Here is an 18,692-nt window from a genome sequence, read left to right as displayed (position 1 = left end):
ACCTTAGCTATTTACTGAATTACCAGGCTAGGATCCTGGTCAAAGACTCTTAAGATAGTGGACTGAAACATGGCTGATAGTGTGAATGGTATGACTGTTAAGATAGTGGACTGAAACATGGCTGATAGTATGAATGGTATGACTGTTAAGATAGTGGACTGAAACATGGCTGATAGTATGAATGGTATGACTGTTAAGATAGTGGACTGAAACATGGCTGATAGTATGAATGGTATGACTGTTAAGATAGTGGACTGAACCATGGCTGATAGTGTGAATGGTATGATTGTTAAGATAGTGGACTGAAACATGGCTGATGTATGAATGGTATGACTGTTAAGATAGTGGACTGAACCATGGCTGATAGTATGAATGGTATGACTGTTAAGATAGTGGACTGAAACATGGCTGATAGTGTGAATGGTATGACTGTTAAGATAGTGGACTAAAACATGGCTGATGTATGAATGGTATGACTGTTAAGATAGTGGACTGAACCATGGCTGATAGTATGAATGGTATGACTGTTAAGATAGTGGACTGAAACATGGCTGATAGTGTGAATGGTATGACTGTTAAGATAGTGGACTGAAACATGGCTGATAGTATGAATGGTATGAATCAATACACTGCGATATGGCCGGCCCTCTAGCCTCACACATTTCCATTAGCCTTCATGTACCTGGACCTTCATTAAGAGTCCATTACTACTAATCAATGTAGGAAGATTTAAGTTTTTTAAGACCATTAGGTGACATTAAATAGAGCTGGATAATTCAGTCTTTTACTTTTAGCTCTCAAAGACAGTATTTCAAAACACTAATACTGTTTTAAAGACTACTGAAATATCCACATGGTCATATCCTACCTGACACAGGTGCCTCCATTGCGGCAGGGCAGGTGCTGACAGACAGGTGTGTCACAGTTGTGGATGTTCCTCCCTCCCAGTGCCTCTCCTGCTATGTAGATGTCCTTATTGTTGACCTGCAGCTCCCTGATACAGCCTACAAAACCTGTCCCCTCCCTGGTGCTGGCAGGCTGATCCCTTTGGGAGGGGACGTCCCCCAGGAATATAGGCCCCAACGCTACCTGGAAGGATGTCACAAAGACAAATGTATGCACACGTTCAAAGGCAGGTAGGTAGGTAGCAGGGGGACAGGCCGGGTGCGCGCGCACACACACACACACACACACACACACACACACACACACACACACACACACACACACACACACACACACACACACACACACACACACACACACACACACACACACACACACACACACACACACACACACACGCACACACGCACACACGCACACACGCACACACACACACACTAGTTATCAGCAAAGCCTGTTAAGTCTTCTATATACAGTCCATGTGATTCACTGTATAGTTCATTACATCACAGTTCCGTGTAAATTACTACAGATATTTAGTCAGTTATGATATACACTGACTGTACAAAACATAGACTGACCAGGTGAATCCAGGTGAGAGCTATGATCCCTTATTGACGTCACTTGTTAAATCCACTTCGATCAGTGTAGATGAAGGGAAGGAGACCGGTTAAAGAAGGATTTTTAAGCCTTGAGACATTTGTGACATCGATTGTGTATGTGTGCTATTCAGAAGGTGAATGGGCAAGACAACATATTTAAGTGCTTTTGAACGGGGTATGGTAGTAGGTGCTAGGCGCACCGGTTTGTGTCAAGAACTGCAACGCTGCTGGGTTTTTCACGCTCAACAGTTTCCCGTGTGTATCAAGAATGGTCCACCACCCAAACAACATCCAGCCAACATGGGCCAGCATCCCTGTGGAACGCTTTTGACACCTTGTAGATTCCATGCTCCGACGAATTGAGGCTGTTCTGAGGGCAAAAGGAGTGGGTGCAACTCAATATTAGGAAGGTGTTCCTAATGTCTGGTATACTCAGTATAGACAAGACCTGCTATGGTAATCAATAATACAAATCTTCAGGTAAGGTCAAGTATGCCTATGTCCCAAATGGAACCCTATTTCCTACATAGTGCACTACGTTTAGTGCACTACTCTTAGTGCACTACTTTTGATCAGAGCCCTATGGGAAGTAGTACATTATTTTGGGAATATGGTGCCATTTAGGATGTAAATCAGGTGTTTTCTGGATGTGAATCCAGTGAACCGACAATCCCCCCTAACGGTCAATTTAAAGCTGCAATAAGTACATTTTCTGGGCAACCCGACCAAATTGGTAGATATGTCATTGCTAGACTTCAGAGTTATAACCTGAGGAATTTTCAGTTCAAAATGTACACTGAGTGTCCAAACATTAAGAACACCTTCTTAACATTTAGTTGTAACCCCCCCAAACATTCTTGATACACACAGGAAACTGTGTAGCATGAAAAACCCAGCAGCGTTGCAGTTCTTGACAGAAACCGGTGCGCCTGGCTACTACTACCATACCCTGTTGAACGACACTTCAATCTGTTGTCTGGCCCATTCACCCTCTGAATGAGACACATACACAATCCATGTCTCAATTGTCTCAAGGTTTAAAAATCCTTCTGTAACGTGTCTCCTCTCCTTCATCTACACGGATTGAGGTGGATTTAACAACAAGTGACATCAACAAGGGATTCACCTGGTCAGTCTATGTCATGGAAAGAGCAGCTGTTCTTCATGTCTGTATAGTGCATGTTATGCTTTCCATGTATTATCTAATTGACAGTATGTATCTGTATACATCACTGCTGTTACACCCCCCCCCCCCCCCCCCCCCCCCCACACACACACACAATACACTGCATGTTTGATTGAGTCCTCTGCTTGTGATACAGTATAATCAGAATACGTGACATGATCATAGGCAATATTCCCTCAGTCCAAATGCCAAACCTAGACAATGTATGGCTGCATATGAGGGGACTCATCAAATACAGTTTGATTTGATTTGACTCGGCTGAGATAACTGGGGCTGAGTCCCAAATGGCCCTCTATTTCCTATATAGTGCACTAGTTTTGACCAGGTTCCATAGAGGGCACTATATAGGAAAAGGGGTGCCATGGAGCTTTTGAGTCAGATAACTGGGCTTACCTCTGACACGGGCTGGAACAAGGATTCCTCCTGATGTTTCACTGTTCCATTATCTACTGCTATTTCAATCATACATGACCCTCCACTCCTACCGACAGGCAGCCCATAACTGTGGAGAGAGAGGGAGGGAGGGAGGGAGGGAGGGAGGGAGGGAGGGAGGGAGGGGGATGAGAGAGAGAGGTCAGGAGAACGAGAGAGGGGGAGAAAGAGAAAGAGAGAAAAGAGAGAGGAGAAACAAAGAGAGGGTTGGGAGAAACAAAGTAGAGAGAGGGGGGAGGAGGAGGACATGAATAGAGAGAGAGAGAGAGAGAAATAAACACCAGAAGAGAGAGCAAGAGGAAGAAAGAAGGACAGCAAGGGAAGGGAAATCTCATAAGAATATGCGGTATTCACAATAAATCCATTTAAGCATGAAAATTATGCAGACTTGGAGAGAGGCGACTAAGAGGAGGCTGAGAGGAGAGAGATGGCTCAGTAATGGAGCTAGTGTAACTGTCTGTCAGTTCCAAATACACTGTAAATGTGTCCCAAATGGCAACCCGATTCCTTACAGATGCAGGATCTTAATTTGATCACTCTTTTATTACTGAGAATGTTCCTGCCCAGCAGGAAACGCAGATAAGCTTTGTGATTTACATACATTTACATAAATTCACTGAAAACCCACGGTTATATTAACAGTATTACACCTTTTATGTAGCCTACTTTTGGCCAAGTACTAGCCCAACCACCGATCAAGCAACATTATGGACTAAACGTTCAAATCCTGTTGCTGCAGGATTATTTTGCTGTGAGAATTCTGGTTAAATTAAGACCCTCCATCTGTACATAGTGCACTACTTCTGACCAGGGCCTATAGGGCTTGTAGGGAATGGGGTGCCATTTGGGACATAGTCTCTGTACTGCAAAAACACTCTGCTGCCATTCCATAAACAGAGAGCCTGGACACGAGCCCTGGTCAAAACTAGTGCACTATGTAGGAAATAGGGTGCCATTTGAGAGTAGCTCTGTAATTTTCATGGCTCTTTTAACTAGCACAACATAAGGGAGAGTAATGGGTTGTTTGCTGTCAGTCTGGCATCAATGGAAAATGAGGGTAAAATGAAATGCATTATGGTTTCTCCTTCATCCTCTGTCAAAAGAGGGAACCACTACTTAGCTAGAGGTATTAGCAGGTACCAGTGAATGAACAAACAGCATAATGGGCCCTAAAAATAACACCCCAGTTAACATGTGGACTGTACAACCACTGACATTGTTAACATGTGAGCTGTAAAACCACTGAGACTGTTAATCTGTACTGCCATTACAACCACTGAGACTGTTAAGCTGTACTGCCATTACAGCCACTGAGACTGTTAAGCTGTACTGCCATTACAGCCACTGAGACTGTTAAGCTGTACTGCCATTACAGCCACTGAGACTGTTAAGATATACAGCCATTACAACCACTGAGACTGTTAAGCTGTACTGCCATTACAACCACTAAGATTGTTAAGCTGTACTGCCATTACAACCACTGAGACTGTTAAACTGTACTGCCATTACAGCCACTGAGACTGTGAAGATGTACTGCCATTACAACCTCTGAGGCTGTTAAGATGTACTGCCATTACAACCTCTGAGACTGTGAAGATGTACTGCCATTACAACCACTGAGACTGTTAAGATGTACTGCCATTACAACCTCTGAGACTGTGAAGATGTACTGCCATTACAACCACTGAGACTGTTAAGATGTACTGCCATTACAACCTCTGAGACTGTGAAGATGTACTGCCATTACAACCACTGAGACTGTTAAGCTGTACTGCCATTAGCCATTTACTACATAAACACCTTAAATGAGGAAGCAGGTTGGGGGTGGGGTGGGGTGGGGTGGTGTGTGTGTGTGTGTGTGTGTGTGTGTGTGTGTGTGTGTGTGTGTGTGTGTGTGTGTGTGTGTGTGTGTGTGGCGTGCGTGCGTGCGTGTGTGATGCTACATGTGTATCCAGTGCAGTAGATCAGTCTAAACTCCAGAAGAAAAACAGAATAAATAGAAGGAAGCCTCTCCTTCCTTCCTCCCTCCACACACTGGGGTTGTGTCCTAAATTGTACCCTACACTGTACATAGTGCACTACTTTTACCAGAGCCCAATGGCACCCTATTCCCTACATAATGCACTACTTTTACCAGAGCCCAATGGCACCCTATTCCCTACATAGTGCACTACTTTTACCAGAGCCCAATGGCACCCTATTCCCTACATAGTGCACTACTTTTGCCAGAGCCCAATGGCACCCTATTCCCTACATAGTGCACGACTTTTACCAGAGCCCAATGGCACCCTATTCCCTACATAATGCACTACTTTTACCAGAGCCCAATGGCACCCTATTCCCTACATAGTGCACTACTTTTTAAGAGCGCTATGGTTCTTGGTCTAAAGTAGTGCACTATGTTGTGAATAGGGTGTTATTTGAGACGTATACTGTGAGATTTGAATAATGTGTCCAGAAATAGGTTTTTCCACAACACTGAAGTGATATAAAGTGCTGTGTCCCTGTGTTGATATAAAAATGATTTGTCAACAGAGAAGGAAGAGGCGTTTCTATTGGATGTCGTGTCAGAAGGAGCATGCTGTACCTGTATCAATGGGTATTTTCCTTTCAATATGAGTTTGTTATATACATGCAGCCATGCATCAAGCAGTTGTCCTTCTTGCCCTTAACCAAATCATGGTCATCTGATCTGAAGATAACATTTATATCACCCATCTACACTGAACAAAAATATAAATGCAACAGGTAAAGTGTTGGACCCATGTTTCCTGAAGTAAAAGATCACAGGTGCTCTGATGTCAAGGTTGTGAACAGAGTGCCCCATGGTGGCGGTCGGGTAATGGTATGGGCAGGCATAAGCTACGGACAACGTACACAATTGCATTTTAACGATGGCAATTTGAATGCACAGAGATACCGTGACAATATCCTGAGGCCCGTTGTCGTGCCATTCTTCCACCGCCATCACTTCGATTCAGCATGATAATGCACAGCCCAATGTCGCAAGGATATGCACACAATTCCTGGAATTTGAACATTTCCCAGTTCTTCCATGGTCTGCATACTCACCAGACATCTCACCCATTGAGTATGTTTGGGATGCTCTGGATCAACGGGTACGACAGGAGATCATGTCACGCTGTATGAGGCAAATGGTGGTCACACTAGATACTCACTGGTTTTCTGATCCACACTCCTACCTTTCTTTTAAAGGTATCTGTGACCAACAGATGTATATCTGTATTCCCAGTTATGTGACATCTGTGACCAACAGATGTATATCTGTATTCCCAGTCATGTGACATCTGTGACCAACAGATGTACAGTGGGGCAAAAAAGTATTTAGTCAGCCACCAATTGGGCAAGTTCTCCCACTTAAAAAGATGAGAGGCCTGTAATTTTCATCACAGGTACACTTCAACTATGACAGACAAAATGAGGAAAAAAAATCCAGAAAATCACATTGTAGGATTTTTTATGAATTTATTTGCAAATTATGTGGAAAATAAGTATATTATAAAATAATATATATAATATAATATAAAATAATATAATAATAAGTATATTTATCTCAATACTTTGTTATATACCCTTTGTTGACAATGACAGAGGTCAAACGTTTTCTGTAAGTCTTCACAAGGTTTTCACACACTGTTGCTGGTATTTTGGCCCATTCCTCCATGCAGATCTCCTCTAGAGCAGTGATGTTTTGGGGCTGTTGCTGGGCAACACGGACTTTCAACTCCCTCCAAAGATTTTCTATAGGGTTGAGATCTGGAGACTGGCTAGGCCACTCCAGGACCTTGAAATGCTTCTTACGAAGCCACCCCTTCGTTGCCCCAATGGGATCATTGTCATGCTGAAAGACCCAGCCACGTTTCATCTTCAATGCCCTTGCTGATGGAAGGAAGTTTTCACTCAAAATCTCACGATACATGGCCCCATTCATTCTGTCCTTTACACGATCAGTCGTCCTGCTCCCTTTGCAGAAAAACAGCCCCAAAGCATGATGTTTCCACCCCCATGCTTTACAGTAGGTATGGTGTTCTTTGGAGGACAAAGAATGCTGAGTTGCATCCAAACACGACGAGTTGAGTTTTTACCAAAAAGTTCTATTTTGGTTTCATCTGACCATATGACATTCTCCCAATCTTCTTCTGGATCATCCAAATGCTCTCTAGCAAACTTCAGACGGGCCTGGACATGTACTGGCTTAAGCAGGGGGACACGTCTGGCACTGCAGGATTTGAGTTCCTGGCGGCGTAGTGTGTTACTGATGGTAGGCAGTAACACACTACGCTTGGTCCCAGCTCTCTGCAGGTCATTCACTAGGTCCCCCCGTGTGGTTCTGGGATTTTTGCTCACCGTTCTTGTGATCATTTTGAACCCACGGGGTGAGATCTTGCGTGGAGCCCCAGATCGAGGGAGATTATCAGTGGTCTTGTATGTCTTCCATTTCCTAATAATTGCTCCCACAGTTGATTTCTTCAAACCAAGCGGCTTACCTATTGCAGATTCAGTCTTCCCAGCCTGGTGCAGGTCTACAATTTTGTTTCTGGTGTCCTTTGACAGCTCTTTGGTCTTGGCCATAGTGGAGTTTGGAGTGTGACTGTTTGAGGTTGTGGACAGGTGTCTTTTATACTGATAACAAGTTCAAACAGGTGCCATTAATACAGGTAACGAGTGGAGGACAGAGGAGCCTCTTAAAGAAGAAGTTACAGGTCTGTGAGAGCCAGAAATCTTGCTTGTTTGTAGGTGACCAAATACTTATTTTTCACCATAATTTGCAAATAAATTCATTACAAATCCTACAATGTGATTTTCTGGATTTTTTCCTTCTCATTTTGTCTGTCATAGTTGAAGTGTACCTATGATGAAAATTACAGGCCTCTCTAAGTCCTTTTACGTGGGAGAACATGCACATTTGGTGGCTGACTAAATACTTTTTTGCCCCACTGTATATCTGTATTCCCAGTCATGTGTCATCTGTGACCAACAGATGTATATCTGTATTCCCAGTCATGTGAAATCTGTGACCAACAGATGTATATCTGTATTCCCAGTCATGTGAAATCTGTGACCAACAGATGTATATCTGTATTCCCAGTCATGTGACTTCCAGGGTTCAAACTGCTAAGCACCTTTATTTTAACAGTGTGCATTGTAACATTATGGTCAATACGTTCTGTAGGGCCACAAATATACTAGATTATACACGACTACTATTATCATGCAGTATATATGTACTTACTACAGGGTAATAATGATCTACTTACTAGGGTATAATAATGGGTAGTCTGTACTGTAACTCTGGTCAACAAAGGTACTAGATTATACAATGATTTAAGGTATTTATTCACTCATGATTAATGAATGAAGGAAACGAGGGCACCCAGGAAGCCAGAGATGTACATACATCATTAACATATGGTGGTGTGTATGTGTCTGTGTGTGTGTACAGTGTGTGCACAGTGTGTCTGTGCGCGTGCATGCGAGAGACAGAGAAATCACTTGACTTTGCCAAGGCATGGAATATGAGAAGCAACGCAGCGACTACTTAGCATTACAGGACATCTATTCATGTTGGAGCAGAGAGTTAATGACTAACGTAAGTCCATGAGTCCTCAGGTAGAGAGGTAGAGGAGAGGGGGTTGAATGATAAACTACATCTGCATACTGTACACATACACACTCAAGTGATTTCTCTCTCCAATTCATCATTGGCTTGGCTGAATCCAATGCATGCAGCCCCTGAAGCTCTAGGAGGGAAAGACTGCAGGCCCTAGTTGATCCAGTCCATTATGGATGTATATGGTTTCCCAATCCACTTTAACACTAGCATCAGGCTACCTCTACCACAATCCACTCAAACACTATCAGGCAACCTCTACTACGATCCACTCTAACACTATCAGGCTACCTCTACCACAATCTACTCAAACACTATCAGGCTACCTCTACCACAATCCACTCGAACACTATCAGGCTACCTCTACTACAATCCACTCAAACACTATCAGGCTACCTCTACTACAATCCACTCTAACACTATCAGGCTACCTCTACCACAATCCACTTTAACACTATCAGGCTACCTCTACTACAATCCACTCTAACACTATCAGGCTACCTCTACCACAATCCACTCTAACACGACCAGGCTACCTCTACCACAATCCACTTTAACACTATCAGGCTACCTCTACTACAATCCACTCTAACACTATCAGACTACCTCTACCACAATCCACTCTATCAGGCTACCTCTACCACAATCCACTCTATCAGGCTACCTCTACCACAATCCACTCTAACACGATCAGGCTACCTCTACCACAATCTACTTTAACACTATCAGGCTACCTCTACTACAATCCACTCTAACACTATCAGACTACCTCTACCACAATCCACTCTATCAGGCTACCTCTACCACAATCCACTCTATCAGGCTACCTCTACCACAATCCACTCTAACACGATCAGGCTACCTCTACCACAATCTACTTTAACACTATCAGGCTACCTCTACTACAATCCACTCTAACACTATCAGACTACCTCTACCACAATCCACTCTATCAGACTACCTCTACCACAATCCACTCTATCAGGCTACCTCTACCACAATCCACTCTAACACTATCAGGCTACCTCTACCACAATCCACTCTATCAGACTACCTCTACTACAATCCACTCTAACACTATCAGGCTACCTCTACCACAATCCACTCAAACACGATCAGGCTACCTCTACCACAATCCACTCAAACACTATCAGACTACCTCTACTACAATCCACTCTATCAGACTACCTCTACTACAATCCACTCTAACACTATCAGGCTACCTCTACTACAATCCACTCTAACACTATCAGGCTACCTCTACTACGATCCACTCTAACACTATCAGGCTACCTCTACTACAATCCACTCTAACACTATCAGGCTACCTCTACTACGATCCACTCTAACACTATCAGGCTACCTCTACTACAATCCACTCTAACACTATCAGGCTACCTCTACTACAATCCACTCTAACACTATCAGGCTACCTATACTACAATCCACTCTAACACTATCAGGCTACCTCTACCACAATCCACTCTATCACTATCAGGCTACCTCTATCACAATCCACTCTAACACGATCAGGCTACCTCTACCACAATCTACTTTAACACTATCAGGCTACCTCTACTACAATCCACTCTAACACTATCAGACTACCTCTACTACAATCCACTCTAACACTATCAGGCTACCTCTACCACAATCCACTCAGTTGTACAGGTTGAGTGTGTACAGGGCCTATGAGAATGACATCAGTTGTACAGGTTGAGTGTATACGGGGCCTATGAGAGATAATAAGGCTGGCTTCCGGGTTGGATGGGCATTGTGTCAAGAAGCAGTGCGGCTTGGTTGGGTTGTGTTTCGGAGGACGCATAGCTCTCGACCTTTGCCTCTCCCGAGTCCGTACGGGAGTTGCAGCGATGAGCCAAGACTGTAACTACCAATTGGATACCACGAAATTGGGGGGAAAAAGGGGTGAAAAAAAATAAAAAAATAAAAATAAGGATACATTTCCTGATCGATCATTAGTGCCTGTTGACTCTCCCTTTGCTGTCCTCTGTTTGGACTCAGTGTGTCACTACACATGTAGGATCTTACTTTGATCGCTGATAATTTTCCTGCAGATGAGCTTCGTGATTTACATAAATTCACTGAAAACCCACACGGTTATATTAACAGTACTGCACGTTTCATGTGGCCCTGATTTGGGCCAGATAAAAGCCTAACTACCGATCAAACAACATTACATCGGCGGAAAAGTGTCAGTGTTCAAATCCTGTTGCTGCAGGATTATTTTGCTGTGAACAATACTGGTCAAATTCAGATCCAACACCTGTACAGCAGCCTATAACAAAGTATTGTTAATAACCCCTATAGAGCCAATCAGAGCCCAGTAATTAACCCAGGGATCAATCAGATTGTAGTTTGGTATGCAGGTGGTGCCACTTCTTCCTCTGTCCATCTTGTGATTGCAGCACCACTTCTCTGGCAGAAAACACATACAGCTTTAATGACCAGATGTGAGCAATCAGGGCAATGGGCCTCTCTCTCTCTCACTCTGTGTGTGTGTGTGTGGGCTAATTTGCAGAAGCCTTCCAGCAGGATACCTGAAGCCAATCACCAACCATATGACTCCAAGAAGCCTACATCCTAAATGGCACCCTATTCCCTACATAGTGAAATTCTTTTCAATACTAGTGCACTAAAAAAGGGAAACGGGTTCCATTTGGGACGTACAACCAGGTAGGAATAATTACAGGTTGAATTGAAGTTATAAGGGGCCATTCTGCATACAGATTGATGAATTAATGTCCTACGAAGACTGGAAAACGTGAAAATTAAACTGACGTTTAGACAGCGTGAAGTGTGTGTGTGTAGTGTGTGTGTGTGTGTGTGTGTGTGTGTGTGTGTGATTAATGAAACAATGAAAGAGCACCATAAGGCTTCTAGTACCGTATTTTTTCCCTGAAGCCCTCCAGTAGTAACAGCACCGCTGTGTGTGTGTGTGTGTGTGTGTGTGTGTGTGTGTGTGTGTGTGTGTGTGTGTGTGTGTGTGTGTGTGTGTGTGTGTGTGTGTGTGTGTGTGTGTGTGTGTGTGTGTGTGTGTGGTCATGGAACGATCATCAGTTTATGAATATTGCAACGGCTGTTTTTTTTAAGCAAACAAAAGAAAAATAAGGGAACAACAATTATCCAGCTAAATTCCCAGCTGCCGCCTGCAGATATGTCTCCAGCTCCATCCCAGCTGCAGCCTACAGAAATGTCCACCAGAATACAGCGATCCAACGCCGGCAGGCAAGTCTTTTCATGGCAGATTTTTTTGAAGGTAACATGTTTTTATAATATTGTTACAGTACAGAGCTACAGAGCTCTCTTCCTCTTCCTGTTCATAATATTGTTACAGTACAGAGCTACAGAGCTCCCTTCCTCTTCCTGTTCATAATATTGTTACAGTACAGAGCTACAGAGCTCCCTTCCTCTTCCTCTTCATAATATTGTTACAGTACAGAGCCTCCTGATCAGTGGCCTAAGGAGCAGCATGTTGTTTCCTGATGAGGTCTCCTGATCAGTGGCCTAAGGAGCAGCATGTTGTTTCCTGATGAGGTCTCCTGATCAGTGGCCTATGGAGCAGCATGTTGATGAGGTCTCCTGATTAGTGGCCTATGGAGCAGCATGTTGTTTCCTGATGAGGTCTCCTGATCAGTGGCCTAAGGAGCAGCATGTTGTTTCCTGATGAGGTCTCCTGATTAGTGGCCTATGGAGCAGCATGTTGATGAGGTCTCGTGATCAGTGGCCTATGGAACAGCATGTTGATGAGGTCTCCTGATCAGTGGCCTATGGAGCAGCATGTTGATGAGGTCTCCTGATTAGTGGCCTATGGAGCAGCATGTTGTTTCCTGATGAGGTCTCCTGATCAGTGGCCTAAGGAGCAGCATGTTGTTTCCTGATGAGGTCTCCTGATCAATGGCCTACGGAGCAGCATGTTGATGAGGTCTCCTGATTAGTGGCCTAAGGAGCAGCATGTTGTTTCCTGATGAGGTCTCCTGATTAGTGGCCTATGGAGCAGTATGTTGTTTCCTGATGAGGTCTCCTGATTAGTGGCCTATGGAGCAGCATGTTGTTTCCTGATGAGGTCTCCTGATTAGTGGCCTATGGAGCAGCATGTTGATGAGGTCTCGTGATCAGTGGCCTATGGAACAGCATGTTGATGAGGTCTCCTGATCAGTGGCCTATGGAGCAGCATGTTGATGAGGTCTCGTGATCAGTGGCCTATGGAACAGCATGTTGATGAGGTCTCCTGATCAGTGGCCTATGGAGCAGCATGTTGTTTCCTGATGAGGTCTCCTGATTAGTGGCCTACGGAGCAGCATGTTGTATCCTGATGAGGTCTCCTGATTAGTGGCCTACGGAGCAGCATGTTGATGAGGTCTCCTGATTAGTGGCCTATGGAGCAGCATGTTGATGAGGTCTCCTGATCAGTGGCCTATGGAGCAGCATGTTGTTTCCTGATGAGGCCTCCTGATCAGTGGCCTATGGAGCAGCATGTTGTTTCCTGATGAGGTCTCCTGATCAGTGGCCTATGGAGCAGCATGTTGTTTCCTGATGAGGCCTCCTGATCAGTGGCCTATGGAGCAGCATGTTGATGAGGTCTCCTGATTAGTGGCCTATGGAGCAGCATGTTGATGAGGTCTCCTGATTAGTGGCCTATGGAGCAGCGTGTTGATGACGTCTCCTGATCAGTGGCCTATGGAGCAGCATGTTGATGAGGTCTCCTGATCAGTGGCCTATGGAGAAGCATGTTGATGAGGTCTCCTGATCAGTGGCCTATGGAGCAGCATGTTGATGAGGTCTCTTGATTAGTGGCCTATGGAGCAGCATGTTGATGAGGTCTCCTGATTAGTGGCCTATGGAGCAGCATGTTGATGAGGTCTCCTGATTAGTGGCCTATGGAGCAGCATGTTGATGAGGTCTCCTGATCAGTGGCCTATGGAGCAGCATGTTGATGAGGTCTCCTGATTAGTGGCCTATGGATCAGCATGTTGATGAGGTCTCCTGATCAGTGGCCTATGGAGCAGCATGTTGTTTCCTGATGAGGTCTTTTGATCAGTGACCTATGGAGCAGCATGTTGTTTCCTGATGAGGTCTTGTGATCAGTGACCTATGGAGCAGCATGTTGTTTCCTGATGAGGTCTCCTGATTAGTGACCTATGGAGCAGCATGTTGATGAGGTCTCGTGATCAGTGGCCTTTGGAGCAGCATTACATTTATCAGATGCTCTTATCCAGAGCCACTTACACTAGTGAGTGCATACATTTTAATACTGTTTCTTACTGGTCCCCCATGGGAATCGAACCCACAACCCTGGTGTTGCAAGCTTCATGCTCTACCAAGTGCCCCGTATGCGTCCCATAACGGCACCATTTTCCCTAAAAAGTGCACTACTTCTGACCAGAGCTCTATGGGTTTTCCTATGAGCCCTGGTCAATCTATGGAACAGCGTGCCATTTGGGACGCAGAATATGAATGGACCATCATGCAGACTCATTTACATGGCTCCTATATCCTCAGGCTAGGATGAGTTGATTGTGCAGCATCAGCTGTGTGTGTGTGTGTGTGTGTGTTAGTTTGTGTGTGTGTGTATATGCGCGTGTTCCAATACCTGTCAACCCACACTAGCTGATAGAAATTCACATGTATGCACACACACATAACACATTTTCTCAAAGGCCTTATAGCAGTATATCAATGGAGGACATTAACTCAATAATGAGGACACCTAGTGGCCTAGTGCCTAGTGGCTGGTCAACGGCAGGACGTAGGAGAGTGACTGTCATTAAATAATGAAGACTACCCTACCATTGTTAATATATAGCTCAAAATATATTTGTCTCATTGAAAAGCTCCCTACCATTCAGCAGTGGGTATCCAGTCCAAATGTATATCAGGTCCTCATAACATTTACAGTTCCACAACTTGAGATAAACCAACACACATTTAATCACTCCAATTAATAATACAGAATACTGCTGGAACCTTTCTTTCGGGTTCTGCTTTAATCATCCCTTCATCATCATCATCATCCCTTCATCATCATCATCATCATCCCTTCATCTTCATCATCATAATTCCTTCATCATCATCATCATCATAATTCCTTCATCATCATCATCCCTTCATCTTCATCATCATAATTCCTTCATCACCATGCATTCCTTCATCATCATCATCACTTCATCATCATCATCCCTTCATCTTCATCATCATAATTCCTTCATCACCATGCATTCCTTCATCATCATCCCTTCATCATCATCATCATCATCACCATCATCATCATCCCTTCATCATCATCATCCCTTCATCTTCATCATCATCATCTTCATCATCATAATTCCTTCATCATCATCATCATAATTCCTTCATCATCATCATCCCTTCATCTTCATCATCATAATTCCTTCATCACCATGCATTCCTTCATCATCATCCCTTCATCTTCATCATCATCTCTTCATCATCATCATCATCACCGTGCATTCCTACATCATAATCCCTTCATCGTCATCATCATAATTCCTTCATCATCATCATCCTTTCATCATCATCATCCCTTCATCTTCATCATCATAATTCCTTCATCATCATCATCCCTTCATGTGGCTGCAGCTGGAATCACTAATGACTACAGGCTCCCAGAGAGTGGGCTTCAACTTTCAACTTTTATTGTGTGGTGTGATTACTTAGACACCTCCTACAGATGCCTAAACAGATGGTCTGGAGAGTGAATAACTCAGACACCTCCTACAGATGCCTAAACAGATGGTCTGGAGAGTGAATAACTCAGACACCTCCTACAGATGCCTAAACAGATGGTCTGGAGAGTGAATCACGCAGACACCTCCTACAGATGCCTAAACAGATGGTCTGGAGAGTGAATCACGCAGACACCTCCTACAGATGCCTAAACAGATGGTCTGGAGAGTGAATCACGCAGACACCTCCTACAGATGCCTAAACAGATGGTCTGGAGAGTGAATAACTCAGACACCTCCTACAGATGCCTATACAGATGGTCTGGAGAGTGAATAACTCAGACACCTCCTACAGATGCCTATACAGATGGTCTGGAGAGTGAATAACTCAGACACCTCCTACAGATGCCTAAACAGATGGTCTGGAGAGTGAATAACTCAGACACCTCCTACAGATGCCTAAACAGATGGTCTGGAGAGTGAATAACTCAGACACCTCCTACAGATGCCTATACAGATGGTCTGGAGAGTGAATCACGCAGACACCTCCTACAGATGCCTAAACAGATGGTCTGGAGAGTGAATAACTCAGACACCTCCTACAGATGCCTAAACAGATGGTCTGGAGAGTGAATAACTCAGACACCTCCTACAGATGCCTAAACAGATGGTCTGGAGAGTGAATAACTCAGACACCTCCTACAGATGCCTAAACAGATGGTCTGGAGAGTGAATCACGCAGACACCTCCTACAGATGCCTAAACAGATGGTCTGGAGAGTGAATCACGCAGACACCTCCTACAGATGCCTAAACAGATGGTCTGGAGAGTGAATCACGCAGACACCTCCTACAGATGCCTAAACAGATGGTCTGGAGAGTGAATAACTCAGACACCTCCTACAGATGCCTATACAGATGGTCTGGAGAGTGAATAACTCAGACACCTCCTACAGATGCCTATACAGATGGTCTGGAGAGTGAATAACTCAGACACCTCCTACAGATGCCTAAACAGATGGTCTGGAGAGTGAATAACTCAGACACCTCCTACAGATGCCTAAACAGATGGTCTGGAGAGTGAATAACTCAGACACCTCCTACAGATGCCTAAACAGATGGTCTGGAGAGTGAATCACGCAGACACCTCCTACAGATGCCTAAACAGATGGTCTGGAGAGTGAATAACTCAGACACCTCCTACAGATGCCTATACAGATGGTCTGGAGAGTGAATAACTCAGACACCTCCTACAGATGCCTAAACAGATGGTCTGGAGAGTGAATAACTCAGACACCTCCTACAGATGCCTAAACAGATGGTCTGGAGAGTGAATCACGCAGACACCTCCTACAGATGCCTATACAGATGGTCTGGAGAGTGAATAACTCAGACACCTCCTACAGATGCCTATACAGATGGTCTGGAGAGTGAATAACTCAGACACCTCCTACAGATGCCTAAACAGATGGTCTGGAGAGTGAATAACTCAGACACCTCCTACAGATGCCTAAACAGATGGTCTGGAGAGTGAATAACTCAGACACCTCCTACAGATGCCTAAACAGATGGTCTGGAGAGTGAATCACGCAGACACCTCCTACAGATGCCTAAACAGATGGTCTGGAGAGTGAATAACTCAGACACCTCCTACAGATGCCTATACAGATGGTCTGGAGAGTGAATAACTCAGACACCTCCTACAGATGCCTAAACAGATGGTCTGGAGAGTGAATAACTCAGACACCTCCTACAGATGCCTAAACAGATGGTCTGGAGAGTGAATCACGCAGACACCTCCTACAGATGCCTATACAGATGGTCTGGAGAGTGAATAACTCAGACACCTCCTACAGATGCCTATACAGATGGTCTGGAGAGTGAATAACTCAGACACCTCCTACAGATGCCTAAACAGATGGTCTGGAGAGTGAATAACTCAGACACCTCCTACAGATGCCTAAACAGATGGTCTGGAGAGTGAATAACTCAGACACCTCCTACAGATGCCTAAACAGATGGTCTGGAGAGTGAATAACTCAGACACCTCCTACAGATGCCTAAACAGATGGTCTGGAGAGTGAATAACTCAGACACCTCCTACAGATGCCTAAACAGATGGTCTGGAGAGTGAATAACTCAGACACCTCCTACAGATGCCTATACAGATGGTCTGGAGAGTGAATCACGCAGACACCTCCTACAGATGCCTAAACAGATGGTCTGGAGAGTGAATAACTCAGACACCTCCTACAGATGCCTAAACAGATGGTCTGGAGAGTGAATAACTCAGACACCTCCTACAGATGCCTAAACAGATGGTCTGGAGAGTGAATAACTCAGACACCTCCTACAGATGCCTAAACAGATGGTCTGGAGAGTGAATCACGCAGACACCTCCTACAGATGCCTAAACAGATGGTCTGGAGAGTGAATCACGCAGACACCTCCTACAGATGCCTAAACAGATGGTCTGGAGAGTGAATCACGCAGACACCTCCTACAGATGCCTAAACAGATGGTCTGGAGAGTGAATAACTCAGACACCTCCTACAGATGCCTATACAGATGGTCTGGAGAGTGAATAACTCAGACACCTCCTACAGATGCCTATACAGATGGTCTGGAGAGTGAATAACTCAGACACCTCCTACAGATGCCTAAACAGATGGTCTGGAGAGTGAATAACTCAGACACCTCCTACAGATGCCTATACAGATGGTCTGGAGAGTGAATAACTCTCCTTTCTCACAAAGTGGATTTGTTCCCTTCACTGGTTTGCAAGGAAAGGACTGGCATAAGAAATATAGTGGAAACTCAATCCAACGCTTTCCTAGATTCATGGGAAGTAGTGCACGAGTGAACAGGAGAAAGGAGATATTAATGGGACACACCCCTACAATCACAGAGGGACTGAACGGTTTCTGATTAGCAGTTGCTACATAAATGAGCTCAATTTTCCGATCTTCTGATTTCCCCCCTAAATATTGCTTTCAGTCTGATAGATACAATGTGTTTAATCGGACCAATCGTGTTTTATGACGCTGGCAGAGTAGGGTCCCTGTGTGTTCCAAATGGCCCACTATTTCCGATATAGTGCACTACTTTTGACGAGGCCCTAGCCAAACTTTGTGCACTATAAAGGGAATAGTGTGCCATTTGGGATGTGACCCATTAAACACGGTGGGAAATCAAGGAGGAGGGATGTAAAGGATCATGACAGGAGCTCTA

The 18,692-nt window shown here is 44.4% G+C and overlaps 1 protein-coding gene across 1 annotated transcript in view; it reads right to left on the bottom strand.

Annotated features, from left to right (window-relative positions):
• Nucleotides 1–18,692, bottom strand: part of LOC129862304 (protein eyes shut homolog) — a 344,128-nt gene that overhangs the window by 68,784 nt on the left and 256,652 nt on the right. The window contains exons 21-22 of the mRNA XM_055933847.1: nt 3,088–3,196; nt 869–1,089 (exon numbers count right to left, since the gene is read on the bottom strand). Coding sequence (XP_055789822.1) covers nt 869–1,089; nt 3,088–3,196 — 330 coding nt within the window. The remainder of the gene's footprint in view (nt 1–868; nt 1,090–3,087; nt 3,197–18,692) is intronic.

The sequence above is a fragment of the Salvelinus fontinalis genome, chromosome 1 (assembly GCF_029448725.1).
Source record: "Salvelinus fontinalis isolate EN_2023a chromosome 1, ASM2944872v1, whole genome shotgun sequence".
NCBI lineage: Eukaryota > Metazoa > Chordata > Actinopteri > Salmoniformes > Salmonidae > Salvelinus > Salvelinus fontinalis.
Note: the sequence above shows the minus strand (reverse complement) of the source record. Positions and strands in the feature narration are given on the sequence as shown.